The 15173-nt window shown below is 42.7% G+C and overlaps 2 protein-coding genes across 3 annotated transcripts in view; one reads left to right on the top strand and one right to left on the bottom strand.

Moving 5' to 3' along the window:
* Positions 1-14652, top strand: part of EEPD1 (endonuclease/exonuclease/phosphatase family domain containing 1) — a 197755-nt gene extending 183103 nt beyond the window's left edge. Inside the window, exon 9 of the transcript XR_010322753.1 lies at positions 1-14652. This exon is cut by the window's left edge and continues 4260 nt beyond it. The gene's annotated coding sequence lies outside the window, so the exon portion shown is untranslated.
* MATCAP2 (microtubule associated tyrosine carboxypeptidase 2) overlaps positions 10013-15173 on the bottom strand; it is a 52085-nt gene continuing 46924 nt past the window's right edge. Inside the window, exons 6-8 of one of the 2 annotated variants that reach the window (XM_023544294.2) lie at positions 13380-13477; positions 10509-10715; positions 10013-10360 (exon numbers count right to left, since the gene is read on the bottom strand). In XM_023544294.2, the coding sequence (XP_023400062.2) occupies positions 10554-10715; positions 13380-13477 (260 nt within the window). In that variant the 3' untranslated portion in view covers positions 10013-10360; positions 10509-10553. Of the gene's footprint in view, positions 10716-13379; positions 13478-15173 lie in introns of both variants that reach the window. The other variant, XM_064290140.1, reaches the window with a different exon arrangement.

Below are 15173 nucleotides of genomic sequence, written 5' to 3' on the forward strand. Positions count from 1 at the left end.
ATTTATTGAGGGCAGGAATCCTGTTACATTGTCATCTTTGTATTCCCAGAACTTGGCACATCCTAGCATTGGGGGAGTAAATGGATGAATGAATGAAGCTTGGGGTTAGGGAGGGATGACAGGCATGTAAGCAACAAGGAGACAAACGTTAAGTGGGCAGTGGCTGTGCTCACCCCTCCACGCCCCAAGGAAGGCAAGACAAGGGCGGTGGCTGTGGGAGGCCTGGGTGGTACAGGCCACGGGGCAAAGCTCCCCCAGCTCACCTCTGTTGGCCTCTGTCACCAGAGCAGATCCTGACCAGAGGAAGGGGACATGCAGAATAGAGAAGGCCTTGGAGATCACTAGGGTAGCCGGTTTCTCACCTCAAGGGTATCCCCTCTCTGGTTCTTCCCCTCCACGGCTTGTACCCTCTACAGGTATCTTCAAATCTGAGCAGCAGGGCAAGTCATCTTAGGTTTATCCAGCCCCTCCAGAGGGGCCCCTGGGATGGTCCCAGAGAGAGCTGGAGGCCCCAGTAAGTTTAGGGTTACTCACAAGAGGATGTGAGGGCACCCCCTCGTGGCAATAAGAGCCATGGGCCCAGATGCCTGTTCAAATCCATCTGGCACTTGGTGTGACTTTGGCCAAGTTACGTGGCCTTCCCTAAGTTGCACTCAGTTTTTTCATCTGAAAAATGGAGATATTTCTACCTACCTTGTAATTCTTCCATTGTGATGAATGAGATGCTGGACGTTGGGGGCACATGAAAACAAACAAAAAAAACAAACCTGTTGCTGTCCAGTCAATTTCAACCCTATAGGCAGAGTAGAACTACCCCATAGGGTTTCCAAGGCTGTAATCTTTACAGAAGCAGACTACCACATCTTTGTCCTACTGAGCGGCTGACGGGTTTGAACCACCAACCTTTCGGTTAGCAGCTGAGCACTTAACCACTGTGCCATGAGGGCTCTTTTTTTGGCACATTGGCAATAAATAATAGTCATCGTCACCGTCATCATCATCATCTTCAGTAGTGGCCAAGCTTCTCTAGGGAGGACAACATGAGTGGAGGGTGGATAGAAGTGTTTGGGGAGTTCCCAGACCACACAGAGGTGGCATCAGTGACAAGGGGGCCAGGCAGAATGGCATCGAGAAATGACAATATGTGCCACAGGGATGAGGGGTTACTTTCTAGAGAAGTGATTTGCACAACGCCCCCGAGTTCTAGGTGTTACGCAGAGCACAATGCCCAGTGGTAGCCATGATTCAGTGCCAGCCCTCAGCCAGGCACCCGTGTGTGTGCACCAACCACTGTGAACTTGAACTCAGACACCTGGGCCTGATAGGGAGGGGGGGTACAGGGAGGTGGGCCACCACTGAAAATCAGGCTGAGAGCGTAACAGTGCAGGCAACACTCACTGGCATATCTGAGGCCATGGGCAGGGGTGACAGGAGACCCTGACTTTGAGGGTCAAACCACATAAGGCATCCTTCACTTGGAGCTTTCTATTCTGGGTGAACCATTTGGTATCTGCGCAGCAGGCAGAGCTCCAATCAATAGTGCCTGATGGAAGATGCAATCCCTAAGTGCCCTGCTGACTCCCACTGTGATGAATTATTTAATGAGTGTTTGTTGTTGGAGGCTGAGAACATTAAGGACTCGAGTTTCATTGTGACAAGGAGTACAGCTGGCCTTGGGAGATGTCCGGTAAGAAGGGCTGTGGAAAACCAGTGGCCTTGACAAAGGAGATGGAGCAAACGTGAATGTGACAGCCCAGGAGGTGTGTCCTGTGGTGTCAGGCTTGGGAGGCTGAGGAGCAGAGGCTGACCCAGGAGCTTGCTCTTGCCCTAGGAGCTCACCCACTGTGAAAGCAGACAGATGGCAGAGAGCCAGGGGTGGCCAGACTACCTGGTCACTGCAGTCCTGGGCTACAGGCACAGCCTGGGAAAACAAGGACAAGCTTCGAAGGCCAAGGTGAGGGACTATTGGGGGCACCCTGGAGCCCACTGGCTTTTGCTTCCCAGGGGTGTCCTGTTGGTTTCCTCATCCCTGTTGGAGTGGGGGCACGCTCTCTTTTCCCCCGATGTGTATGCCTAGGTGGCCGGGTCGGGCTTGGTAAAGTGGACTATTCAGGTCCGTAAGGGTAGTAAATTCAAAGGCCTGCGGAAGAGCAGCAGGAGGAGGGTGTTGCTTTGTCCCTGGGGGGCCTGTTGTGTGGAGATGGTTCACTGGAGCCCTCCTTCCAGGTGGCCTGGACAGGAAGGAGATGGGAAAGACAGAAAAGGCCCCAGAAGAGATTTCCCACCTGCATGTGTTTTCCTGAGTTTGGGGGTCAATCACGTAAGGCACGCTTTGCTTGGTGCTCTTGTTCTGGGAGGTTCACTTGGCGTTGGCTTAGCAAGAGGAGCTCCGGTCAATAGTGAGTGATGGAAGACGAAATCACCATGCGTCCTGCTCACTTCCACTGTGATGAATTATTTAATTAAATGATTATTGCAGGCAGAGGCATTAAGGACTCAAGTTTTACTGTGATATGGGTGAGTGCAGTTGGCTGGAGTCCTGTGATCGCATTAGAACAGGCTTCTTCGGCCAAAGCCTGAGCACGCAGCCAGAGAAAGGCGTGGGGCTGCCTGGCCGAGGCCCACTGTGTGTTGTGTGGTAATCTCTTTGCTGTGAGTTCTGAGACACCCTGAAGGGGCACTTCTTAGCAGAGATTTCAGAGACGGCCTTATTCCTGGGCAAATCAGGCAACCATCCCTGACCCATGATTTGAAGAATCCTAAGAATTTTCTGGGCTACAAATCCATACAGTCAGGAGACCCATGGTCTCGGTCCAGCTTCACCAGCCTTGCTGGTGGTGGTGCGCAAGTTGTGAACTGCATTTCCCAGCCCTCAGCCTCCCTACCAACCGAAAGGGTTGTATGTGAGCTATCAGGCAAGACGGATTTGACTTTGGCAGTGGTTCTCTTTGTTGTACGGAAGAATTGCCTGCAGAGGTTTCTGGCATTTAGACCCCTAAACCCTAACCAGGAGTCTGATTACAGACCACTGATGAGGTATGGCCTGTGGCCCAGCCGAGTCTGTGATGGTGCTCCGAGGCTCACATTTTAAGAAATACTGATGTAAAAGGGACTTAGATTAAAAACAGAATGTCTAGAAATTTGGGTGAACCAACTATGTCATTGCTAGCTGCCATGAGCCAACCCCTGACTGAGGGTGACCCTATGCACAATGGAACAGAACACTGCTCGGCCCTGCACCATCCCCATGATCAGACCATCTTGAGCCGTAAGGTTTTTGTTGGCTGATTTTCATTACATCACCAAGCCTTTCTTCCTAGTCCAGCTTAGTTGGGAAGCTCTGCTGAAACCTGTTCAGCATCACAGCAACATGTAAGCCTCCACTGACAGATGGCAGCTGTGCATGAGGTGTACTGGCTGGGAACTGAACCTGGGTCTCCCGCGTGGAAGGCAAAAAGTCTACCACTAAACCACGGATGCCCCCTGACCCTATTATAAATAATACTAAAGAGGGTAGAGGTGGGGGCAACTAAAGTGTCAAGAAGAAGTGTAGTTTACTTAGAATTTATGTGGCTTTCAAAAACTGAAAAAAAAAAAAAAATACACACACACACAAGAAAAAAAACTGTGGCCGTTGAGTCAATTCTGACTCATAGGTAGAGGGATTCTTTCAGCAGGAATATAGCTACGAATCCTATATAAGGAACCAGCAGGGCAGCAGAACAAGTTGACAGATAACAGCAGGAGAACCATTGTTTCTCTGACTATTTCGTTAAGAGCGTGAGCACTTGGCCTCCCCCTCCTAATGGAGCTGACTGACAGCAATCAACAGAGAGAACCTTTTCATTACTGTTATTACCACACACAAGACCACTTTCCAAAGACTGACGTAGAGTAAATCCTTACTATTTATACAATTGGTAAGCAACTGGGGTTCTAGGAATTTTTTGGACTTGTCTTCTGAATCTTTCGGAACATCATTCATCCTCATCATTTACTTACTTGAGAAGTCCAAATCATCAGAAAATTATATTTTTACAAGTCAGTTTTCTTAGAGAGGGGCCTCGTGGGCCAGCAGGCAGGAGCTGGCAGATTGAGTAGTTTGGATACCGAGGCCCTCGACACAGAGGATGTGAGCTGCCAACTAAGCCCAGTGAGATGCGTAGGAGGACCAGGAAGAGCAGAAGCACCATGAGGTGCCTGCCTGTGCCTCTTCCTTCACCGCTGGAGGCTGTAAGGCAAGCGCCCTGATTCTCATCCTCAACATACAGTATGTTCATGTTCTCACAGCCTAGAATTAAACAAATCCAGTTACACTGTCTAATCACTAAACACCTCTTCAGATGATGACCTAAAGGCCTTAGGGACTCCAGTGTACAGGAGGTCTGTTTACCTGGGGAAGAGTAGGGGTGGGGTGAGGGAGATAGGCCTGTGTGATCTTCGCCTTTATTGGAAGACAGCCGGAGGCTTAAAGGGTCTGAAGACTCCACTGTTACTATCTTGGGCCTGGTGACAGGCCTAGAGACCCAAAGACGCCACAGAGCTGTTGTGTGTCAAAGCAAGTTAAGGCTTGAGATTAGAAATTGTGAATTCCCTAGTCTTGCCTGAGATCCACAAACAATGGTGACCTCAGTTTGTATGCTCTTGTTGGTTGTTAAGCTGAGAAATAGCTCTTTGGTCAGAGGATCTGGTCTCTTTCCCTAGTTATCTCCCTTCTCTTCCATTTCTCCATGAAGGAAAACTAGTTTGAGAGAAAAGTCTGAGATGATTATGTTGGGAAGCTGTGGTAAGATAAAATAGAATCTGAATTTCAAGTTGCTCCTGTGTCATAGATACTGCTTTTATTTCAAATGGGCCCACTGGAATGTTATTGAAGATTTCTCAAGATTGTAAATTGTAAATATACAGAGAATGTGTATTGCTGCTCAGCCCAAATCATCTCAAAGAATTTTATGACAGACTTGTCAGTGAGAGATTTAGGTTGGACCAAGAAAGAAACAGATGCTGGAATAGGCCTGAGGGAAGACATCAGTAACTCCTTAGAGTTCTTTAAAAGTGATATACAGTCCCCTCCTACAGATGTTACGTTTGCTTGAAATCAGAGTTTAGGTTGGGATTTAGCTCTAAGGGCCAACTAACCAGCAAGATTAAATATTTAGAGGCCCTCCAGCTAAAAATAAAATGCTGAAAGGGTTAAGAGTGGAAGACAAGGAAAAAATAAAGGAACTAGTGTTCCCTCTAGTGGACAGTTGTGGAATGGCATGCAAATACAATCAAGACCTTGGATGCTGGTGCTTAGGCTACCTAAAGGTCCTTCAAGCTGTTCTCTGCTTGCTGATATCCAACTGCTGACTGTTGTTGTATGCCGTGGAATTGATTCAGACTCACAGCAACCCTATAGTATAGAGTAGAAATGCCCTATGGGGTTTCCTAGGCTGAAATCTTTATGGGAGCAGATTGCTAGGTCTCTTCTCTTGAGGAGTGGCTGGTGGGTTGGAGCTGCCAATCTTTCCATTAGCAGCTGAAGGCTTAACCATTGCTAACTAGAGCACTCCAAATAACTCGCCATTGCTCCCAACCTAGACAGAATTGGATCTTTCAACATGAACTGGTTACAAAAAATAATTACTGTATTTCCTAAATCCAGGAGGGTCCATTTACCTGTAGGATCCAAGCTACTTATTTTCCTTGGAGATACTCAGTAATTAACTAGGAAAGCGCTTTAAAGTAAAATGAACAAGTTATTTTTAAAAGAGAAACACCAATGTTCATTGCAACACTATTCACAGTAGCCAAAAGGTTGAAGCTGCCTAAATGTCCATCGGGAGATGAATGGATAAACAAAATGTGGTATATACACACAGTGGAATATTACTCAGCCATAAACAGACATGAAGTTCTGATACATGCCACATAATATGGATGAACCTTGAAAACATTATGCTGCATGAAATAAGCCACAAAGGGACAAATATTGTGTGAGTCCACCTACGTGAAATGTCTAGGCCTGGCCAGTGGTTACCAGGGGCTGTGGGAGAGAGGGGAAGAGGGGATTCCCTGCTTAGGGGACACTGAGCTTCTGCTGGGGGTGGTGGGAAAATCTGGAAACAGAGTAATGGTTGAAACCATGATAAACATACTAGTGTCACTGAGTTGGTACATGTGAAGGATGCTGAAAAGGCAAATGATTCGTTACATGTATCTTATCACAATTAAAAAAAAAGCAAGAGACAATATCTGGTTTATCTAAATTTGAGATGTTCAAACATTAGGTCACTAAGAATTAATTGCAGTTAAGAACTGTGGTATATATCGTGTCAGGATTTTTTCAGGTTTTATCTCATTCCCATTTTTAAAAAGTTAATTACTTATAGAGTTCCAGGATCTCTTGAAACCATCCCCCACTGAAACCTCACCCATTCTTAAAGATCTTCCATAGCAAGCTGACAAGTTTTGGCATTTCACATCCTGGCATCAGTTGCAAGGCATCAGTCCCTTTAGATACTGGGGTTATAGTGAATAAAAATGGACAGAATCATAGCCAGCTGACAGGGCTTTCCTACACACAGACAGAAGTTTGAATTCAGACCAGTTACTTGCCCCCGATGGGAGCGGGCACCTGCGCTCTCCTCTGTCCCTGCTCAGTTGCTCACATCTTCTTACTGGACAAAGCGTGGGCTCCTTTGGGCACCTGGTGGAGGTGTCAAGGCGTCGATCTCCCTCCAGTGCCCTGATAACTCAAGTAGCTGCTGTGGTGGCCAAGTCCTTCCCCTGGGCTAAAACTGTTGGGTCTCCAAACAAAGCGTACAAAGAGCAATCCTAACAGTGAACACTGACCACTCCTGTGTCCTTTGCTTCAGACACCTGGGTGTGCCCACTGATTACAGCAGGTGTTCTTTTGGACCTGCTGGCTTAATGCTGCTTTTCTGGCAGCATTTCTGGGTATGGGACTGGCTATGCTGTAACCTGCAGCTGTGACTCTCTGCCTCACTGGACTGCTAACAATTCTTCTCTTCATGGGAGGGTGTCGGGCACTCAGCACAGATCCTGCTCCTCACGTTGGTTCTATGTAAGTTTATTCCATGTATAAACCAAACCCACTGCCTTTGGGTCAATTCTGGTAGTGACCCCATAGGACACAGCATTGCCTATAGGGTGTCCAAGACTATAATCTTTTCAGAAGCAGACTGCCGTTACCTTTCTCCCACAGAGTGTCTGATGGGTTCGAACCACAGACCTTTTGGTTAGCGGCCGAGTGCTTAACCATTGCGCCACCAGGGCTCCTTCCTGCATGTATAAAAACACCTGTTGTCAATTCTGACTCATCACGGCCCTATGGGAGAGTTCTAGGAGCTTTCCCTAGCAGTCGAGTCCTTAACCACAGCATCACCAGGGCTCCTTCTTGCACGTATAAAGAACTAAACCAGACCTATTCCCTTTGAGTCGATTCCGACTCACAGTGACCCTATAGGGGACTGAAATTAAAACACAGTTGTCCCTTCCTCCTAGCCCTTCTTGCTACCTCCACAGGAGAGTATCCGCTGAATTAGGGGAAAGGTGGGGCATGGCAAATGTAGTATTTCTCTATAAATAAGGACATTAGAAGACAAACATGACCAATGACCCTTTAAGTAATTACCACACAACAAAAAGCAAGAAACACACAACAAAAATATAATTAAGATTTCAAAGAACAGAAGTTCACGTGCATAATAATCCACACTCTTTGAAAACCTTGGTGCTATTTATTATTATACCTACACACAATTTAAAATACCCAAAGATATATAAAAGAAACCATACAAATTTTAAACACTTTTACAAAGATGAAAATACAAAGAAATGAAAACTCAATGGAGTTGATAATGAACACTCGACAGGGTCACTATGAGTCAGAATCGACTCGATGCCAATGGGTTTTCTCTGTTAGAATAACAGTGGAGAAAATGGATAAAATCATCATCAAAAAAAAAAAAAACAACCAAAACCAAACCTGTTGCCATCAAGTTGATTCCAACCCATAGTGACCCTATGCCTAAAGCAAATAAATATTATAATTTAAGGTAATATGATCTTCAACTATTTGTCCTACATACTGTGCTATAATTTTATATTTATGAAAACTTTTACTTTAGGGAACAAAACTGACCATGACACTCTTTCAGGAAAGAGAATTTGAGATGCATGATATAATGTGACGGGAATTCAGTGAAGCTCCTAAATAAACATTAACCTCATCTTTAGTCCCAGCTTTTCAAGCTTAGAGCTCTTTAAGTATTTCTGCTAATCTGAAACTATTTTTGGTTCATTGCTAACTTTTAAAATATCTTAAGACAATCGATGCAACTTAAAGTCTTTTTCTTCTGGTGAGAGGCCCATGTTTTGTCTTTAAACCAAAGCAGTAAGGCAAGTAAACGTTTCCTTTTCCAAACCCGACAGAGAGGCTATCCATTTGTTTTAAAATGCAGGGACTAGAACCACTGCAGTTAATCCTACCAATAGGAAGTTAAGGCTGCTGTGATTTTCCTTTACATACCAGAACATTAGATTAGCCTACAAATGTTGAATTTACAACCATTTAGGCTTAAATCACAGGACATAAATATTGCCATTTCCGTCTATATTTCAACTCGTTAATAAAACATTGTCTTCACAATCAATACTTGAAAACCTGGTAATACCTTTTGAAGTTTTAAGATAAAGTTAGAAAACACAACACAAGGCTGAAACGACACAACTGCTCCAAGGAAAGAAGCGCTGGAGGCCTCCAGAGTGGTTTTCTGGGTCTGCCTAGTGCTGGCGCTCTGCCCACGCCCTGCTCGCAGGTCTGCAGGACAGTCACAGGACAGGCATGGGCCTCCCAGCGCTCTGGCGCCCAAAGGCCTGGCCCTCTATGCCAACAGTGAGATGTGTGGTTTTGCAAGAATCCCTTGGTGCCAGTTAGCATATATCCTATTTGCTGCCACCTCCTTCAAGACAAGCCCTTCCAGATAGGTGAAGGAGAGAAATGACACAACCTAACCTGAAAAGGATTTCCTAAAATCATTTTCTAGCATGAGTGGACTAGGCTTTGCAGCTATGTACCCGCTGATGTTAGCACCATATTTTAGCCTGAATTGAAGTAAAGATAAACTCTCAGAGAGTTTTCATACAATTACAGTAGCAATCTTGAATGGGGTGTTAACAGCAATATTCTTTCTGATCATTTAAGTAAGCTGGCTGAAGAGCCATTCACCCCCAAGTATTACCAAGTAATGTCACTAACGCTGGTCCTGTGAAAGGGCCGACATGTACTTCCTTGTAACTTGGGGGATGCAAGTGGAGTAATGGCCCATAGTGAGTCGTTACCGCTAGAAATATGTTCTGAGCCTTTTTTTTTTTTTTTGCTGTCCCTAACTCCAGTTAAAGATATCCAACAAGAACTGCAGAATACACTCTGGAGGTCTGAAAGGAAACCAACCTAAGTATCTAATTCTACTTAGACAGTAACTTGGGCATGAACCAATAAATTATAAAGCGAGGTGTATAAGCTTTTAGCAAGGGAAATAATAAGGCAAAACAAAACTCTCATTTCTGAAATTCAAACTGTGTCATTACTGGGTTGAAGAAGTCAAAGGTTTTCATAAAATACATTGAGCCATTATCACAAGGCCACCTTACCAAATGGCATTGCCCAGAAATTCCGTTTTTCAGGGCATGGTCAAGTTTTCTGTAGGCAATGCCCAGTCAATATCCAGCTCTACATTTAAACTAGATCAGTCTATCTGCCACCTGCTTATTAGACAGTCCATTTAAGAAAAAGGTGAGTGGGTTCCAACTATTTTAATATGTATAGCTAAACATGTCTCAAACCTGTACTTATCACTTATATAAAGGAACGGAGAAGGAAAGAACCTAAAAGTTGGTTGAACTTGAGGGGGCACGGGTTTCACCAAATACAAATGGAGTTTAGTTAAGAGATAACCAGACAAAATGTGGCAATTCTCTTAACTAGTTCCTAGAAGTGGGCAAGGTGAAACAACAACGTGTAAAATAAAAGACTTAATGAAAACTTTTCAAATTGCTGTCTCCCTTCCTTTAAAATCACATATACCAGAGATAAGAAATCTTAGATATCGCGAACTTTTGGGGGCAATAACAAAACTGATTTTTCAAAGGAGAATAATTATCATTATTTATCAAATAAAATATAACCTCGGGGTTTGAAAGATACTGGGATTCAGTCAGTCTCGAGTCGGAGCTGGTCTTGGTGCTCATGGAGAAGTTTATCACTCAATTCAATCAAGAGTCTTCAAAACGCTCATCAGCAGGACTTTCCTCTGACTCTTAGGATTCAGAAGAAAATAGGCGTAACGTTCCCCTGCAGCCCATAGAAAGATTTTAGGGAAATAGTTTAAGGTTTGTACTAAAAACCTACAAATTCAGCTGAACACTACAAGCCATTCTTCAAAAAACTCCATAAACAATCATTCTTCTTTTATAAATCTGTGGGTGCTGACTGCACCTACCTCGTAATATACACGGAGACGTAGCTATGTGCGCAAGAATGCAAACTAAGCTATAAGATCTTGCAGTTCGCTGTCAGACAATTCATTAACTTCCATGATCTTCTCCAAGTGTTCCATGTATCGGCCATGGTCCTGCAGGAAGTGAGGGACCCTCATGTTCTCAGTAACTGCCAGTCCTTTTAAGCGATCCACATCTTCATAAGAAACCTAAAAAAAGAAAAGGAAGATGGGTTAATTTTAAAACTTAACTACAAGGTACATTTTGAAGAGGAATCTCTCCCATGGATCTTAAATGAAATTTTAAATACACAGACTGTTTGCCAAATTACTTTAATATATGCAAAAATAACCAAAATCAGTGGCTTACTTTCTTTACTATTTTAAATAAGGATGTATTTACTGCCCCCTCATAACCTGACCATATAAAAAAGGATCAAAAGTCAACATCTGATTTAATACCCTATCTTATACCTACTCTGGCTGGAAATTATACAACTAAACTTAATATATACGCAAGTGTAATAGGGAGAATCTAAACAAATCTCCCGACTAAATCTAAATAAAATCAAGAAAACAGACAGGCTGTAAATACCATATTATCAAGCTAGGAAAATCAGCACAATTATATATTGGATTCCTCTTTCTATTTCATTTGGGAAATATAATGATTTGTTTTAAATTCTTTTGCTTTTATTTTGAATTTTTGTGTTTTTTTTTTTCTGTTTTGTTTTGTTTTTTTTAAATTTTACATCTCTTTCATTCTCCTGTGTAAGAAGCCAGTCTTTCATAGGTATTTATACGAGCTTTAGTGATGGAACGTTTTAGAAGTTCTATAAATTATCTTTGCATCTTTAAATTCCAAAACATGGTTGAGTTTAAATATTCTCATTGTCTTCTAATTAGTATTCTTCCTGGTACAGAGGAAGGCTTAAGAACAAGAACATAAATCATGTTTGCATTATATCTGTATTTTTTGAGGTAGTAGGCAATGTTGTTGTTGCTGTTAGTTGCCACCGAATCAGCTCTGACTCGTGGTGACCTTATATGAATCAGCTCTGACTCGTGGTGACCTTATATAACAGAACAAAACACCAGCCGGTTCTGGGCCCCCTTCACGATCACTAGTGTATCCGAGTCCGCTGTTGTGGCTACTGTGCCCGTCCATGTCGATGAGAGTTCTCCTCGATCCTCCACCGTACCAAACATCTGCTGATATTGGTATGCTTTAGTAATTCTTAAACCATTGTGAGTTTATTATAGGAGAGAATGAGTAAATATATTGATATTTTTGGGAAACAAGGTTCTCATTTTAGGAGAAGGGAGATACAAATATGGAATGGGATAGGACGTGTGAAAGAACCTTGTGGTGCTAGATTTCAGCTGAAATGCCTGTTCGATTTAAAACAAATATATATGGTTTGCTCATTGAAACAGTCTAGAAGCAACGGCATAGGGTAGTAACAAGCATTCCTAGTGCTCAGATCTTGTTTTGTAAATACCATTTACCACTAAAAAGAATCAAAGATTCCTGGAGAAATGATTGATCTCAGATTTGGGTAGGAAAAGTATAAGCCCCAAACATTTTAGTATACCAGAAAACATGGAGAAGTGTTTAAAATAAAAAAATAAAGGAGCAGGCGTTAAGGATTGAATAAAAAAGAATAAATGCATAATACTACTACAAATAGGGGAAAGGGGAGTGACAGAAGAATTGGAAAATCTCTGTTTTGGTACCATTAGAGTAATACTTGGGGACCTGGTGGCTCAATGGTTAAGAGCTCAGGCTGCTAACCAAAAGGTCGGCAGTTCGAACCCACCAGCCACTCCTTAGAAGCCCTATGGGGCATACTACTCTGTCCTATAGGGTCACTATGATTCGGAATTGACTCGACGGCAAGGGGGTTTAGTGTAATATTTGATTCAGGCAGAGATCATGAATGGATGTTAAAAGCACTTCTTGACAGGTTGTTGGGGAACGGCGCATTCAAAGGTTTATCACCCCACAGATTACTCATTAATGTGGTGGGGGAAAGGTACCTTTACAATGGAGAGATCTGGCAGTTACTAACTTAAACAGGTGTTCAAACACAGCATCACCAATAATGGGACAAAATGACATTATACGCCTTCTAATGTGATGCAACAGAAAATAGACAACGTAACTTATATAGTATTCTTGCAGAAAATGTTTAACCTGAATCTAATCATGAGAAACAATCTGATAATCTAACAATCCAGATTCTAGGAATTCTCAAGAATACTGTCCTGGACTATTTAAAGTGTCATGAAAAAAGTAAAGTAGACTGGATCTTAGATGGAAACCCTGGCGGTATAGCGGTTAAGTGCTCTGGCTACTAACCGAAAGGTCAGCAGTTTGAATCCACCCGGCGCTCCTTAGAAACTGTATGAGGCAGTTCTACTCTGTCCTATAGGATCACTCTGAGTTGGAATTGACTTGATGGGTTGTTTTTTTTTTTTTTTTGGTATCTTAGATATTATTTTAAATTACTGATTAATTTCTTAAATAAGAAAATGGTATTAAGGTCATGTCAGAAAATGTCCTTGTTCTCAGCAGATACATGAAGTATTTAGGGATGAAATCTTAGGTCTATGGCTTACTTTAGAATACTCTCAAAAAAGACGTGTGTAAAAATAAAAACATATATTCCCAAATGTCTTATTCCCGTCTTTATCTTTTATTGGCCACAAAGAAATTTTGCAACTATCTTTGTTCCCTCCTATCACACAAAGGACACTTACTCTGACAATAAACTAAAAACAGTTTGACCCTGAGTCTTATTTAACCATGAAGTCAAGCTGGAGACCAGGCTGACCTTGTGTGTTTGGGGACTACGTGTTGGTTTTGCTCACCTTTCCCAGGGTGGTCAGCAGGTGAAAGTCAATGGTCTCTCTGTATCGCAGGATTTGAAGGATTCCATCCAAGTACACCTGGTCTTTACTGAAACACCCTGGAGGAACCAGAACACTGTTTACTTTCTGATGTTTAAGCAAAACACTAAGTAATTAAGCACTAATGTATTCCCTTTACAGGAACCAGTCCTGTATACAAATTCTAATTTGCCACAAGTGTATTTTTATTTAACTATCTTCCTAACAAAAAATGTAAGGTCTTGGGAGGAGCCATGATACACAGACTAGTAGCTTCTCTACTCCCAGCCCCCCATCTCAGTAACTAAAATAACATTTTTTCCATAAAGAATGACTAGGAATTTAAAACATACGACTTTTATAAATGATTATCCCAACCCCCCAACTCCCAGCCATCAAATCATAACTATAACGCACATCCTGCAATGAAGGCATCTGGTTGGGGAGGGCTGGGAGCTGGTGGAACTTCAGAGCAGTGGGTCTACAAGGGGGCAGTGTGGAGACATTCGATTTACATCAGGAACGGCTGTGGGGTATTTGGCTGCGGGGTATTTTCCGGTTATACCCCTCCTCCCATTAAAAAATGACTAAGGTTTGAAACCACTCTCTTGGTGATTCTATTTCTCCCTATGAAAACAAGAATCAGAATTCGATTTTAAAGCATTTGATTTAAAGAATATGCAGGTCTAAAAATATAAAAACTGTGGATAGAAATAAAAAAACATGGCTAAAGAAGACATGAAAAGTAGGAACAGCTCAAGATCTGAGCAGAGTTAGAAGAGAATGTTCTGCTTACAAAGAAAACTTTTCTCCCATCCTGACGAAGCTTGAGTTTTTTAAAAATTTTGCTCTATTAAATGGACTAAAATTCTACCCACAAGGAGATTCATAGACTCGGGAATTATTATTAATTGTGTTAGAATTGATAACGGCATGGGGATTCTGCAAAAAAAAAAAAAAAAAAAAAAAGCTGTTCTCATCAGAGATGTACACTGAAGTATTCATGGGTAAGAGGATAAGACATCTGGAGTTCACTCTAAAATACCATAGGAAAACAGGAAGCTGAGAGAATAGCTGAATCACAATTAGAAAGTGTTGATCATTGTTGACACAGGGTAATGTATTAATGAGCATTCAGCATATCAACTGTTCTACTGTGTATGTTTGGAAATTTCCATAATAAAAAGCTTTTTTAAAAAGTATGTGAAGAAAATAGACTAGACTTAAAAAAAAAAAAAGTAAAGTCCCTCCTCCATAGGGTCAAGGGCAATTCAAAAGCCCCTGCATCTGAATACAGAGTCCCAAAATACAGAAAAGGGGATCTAAGAAAGAGATGGAAAATGGCAGGCATGCTCTGTTGTCCTGAAAACTCAGCCTGGAGGTGGCTTTGCACACATGAAAGGCAGCGGACAGCCATCCTCCTCTTTCCTGCTTCCTGTCTCACCTGGTCCTGGCTCTCAGGCACCACCATACTTTACTGCAATTACATCACAGGTTGTTGTCGTTGTCAGCTGCCATCAAGTCAGTTCCAACTCATAGCAACCCCGTGTATGCAGAGGAGAACTGCTCTGTAGGGTTTTCAAGGCTGTGACCTTTCAGATGCAGAGTCCCAGGCCTCTGGGTGGGGTGGAATCGCCGACCTTTCGGCTAGTAGTTGAGCATCAGATTAGTTTAATATATCTACACATTTTCTTCTAAAAGTATTTTTAAACTAGTTATTTATTTGGAACTTGGAAATCCTTACTCAAGCAAGTGATGGCTATGTTACCAGCCCAG

This window comes from Loxodonta africana, chromosome 8 (assembly GCF_030014295.1).
Source record: "Loxodonta africana isolate mLoxAfr1 chromosome 8, mLoxAfr1.hap2, whole genome shotgun sequence".
Taxonomy (NCBI): Eukaryota; Metazoa; Chordata; class Mammalia; order Proboscidea; family Elephantidae; genus Loxodonta; species Loxodonta africana.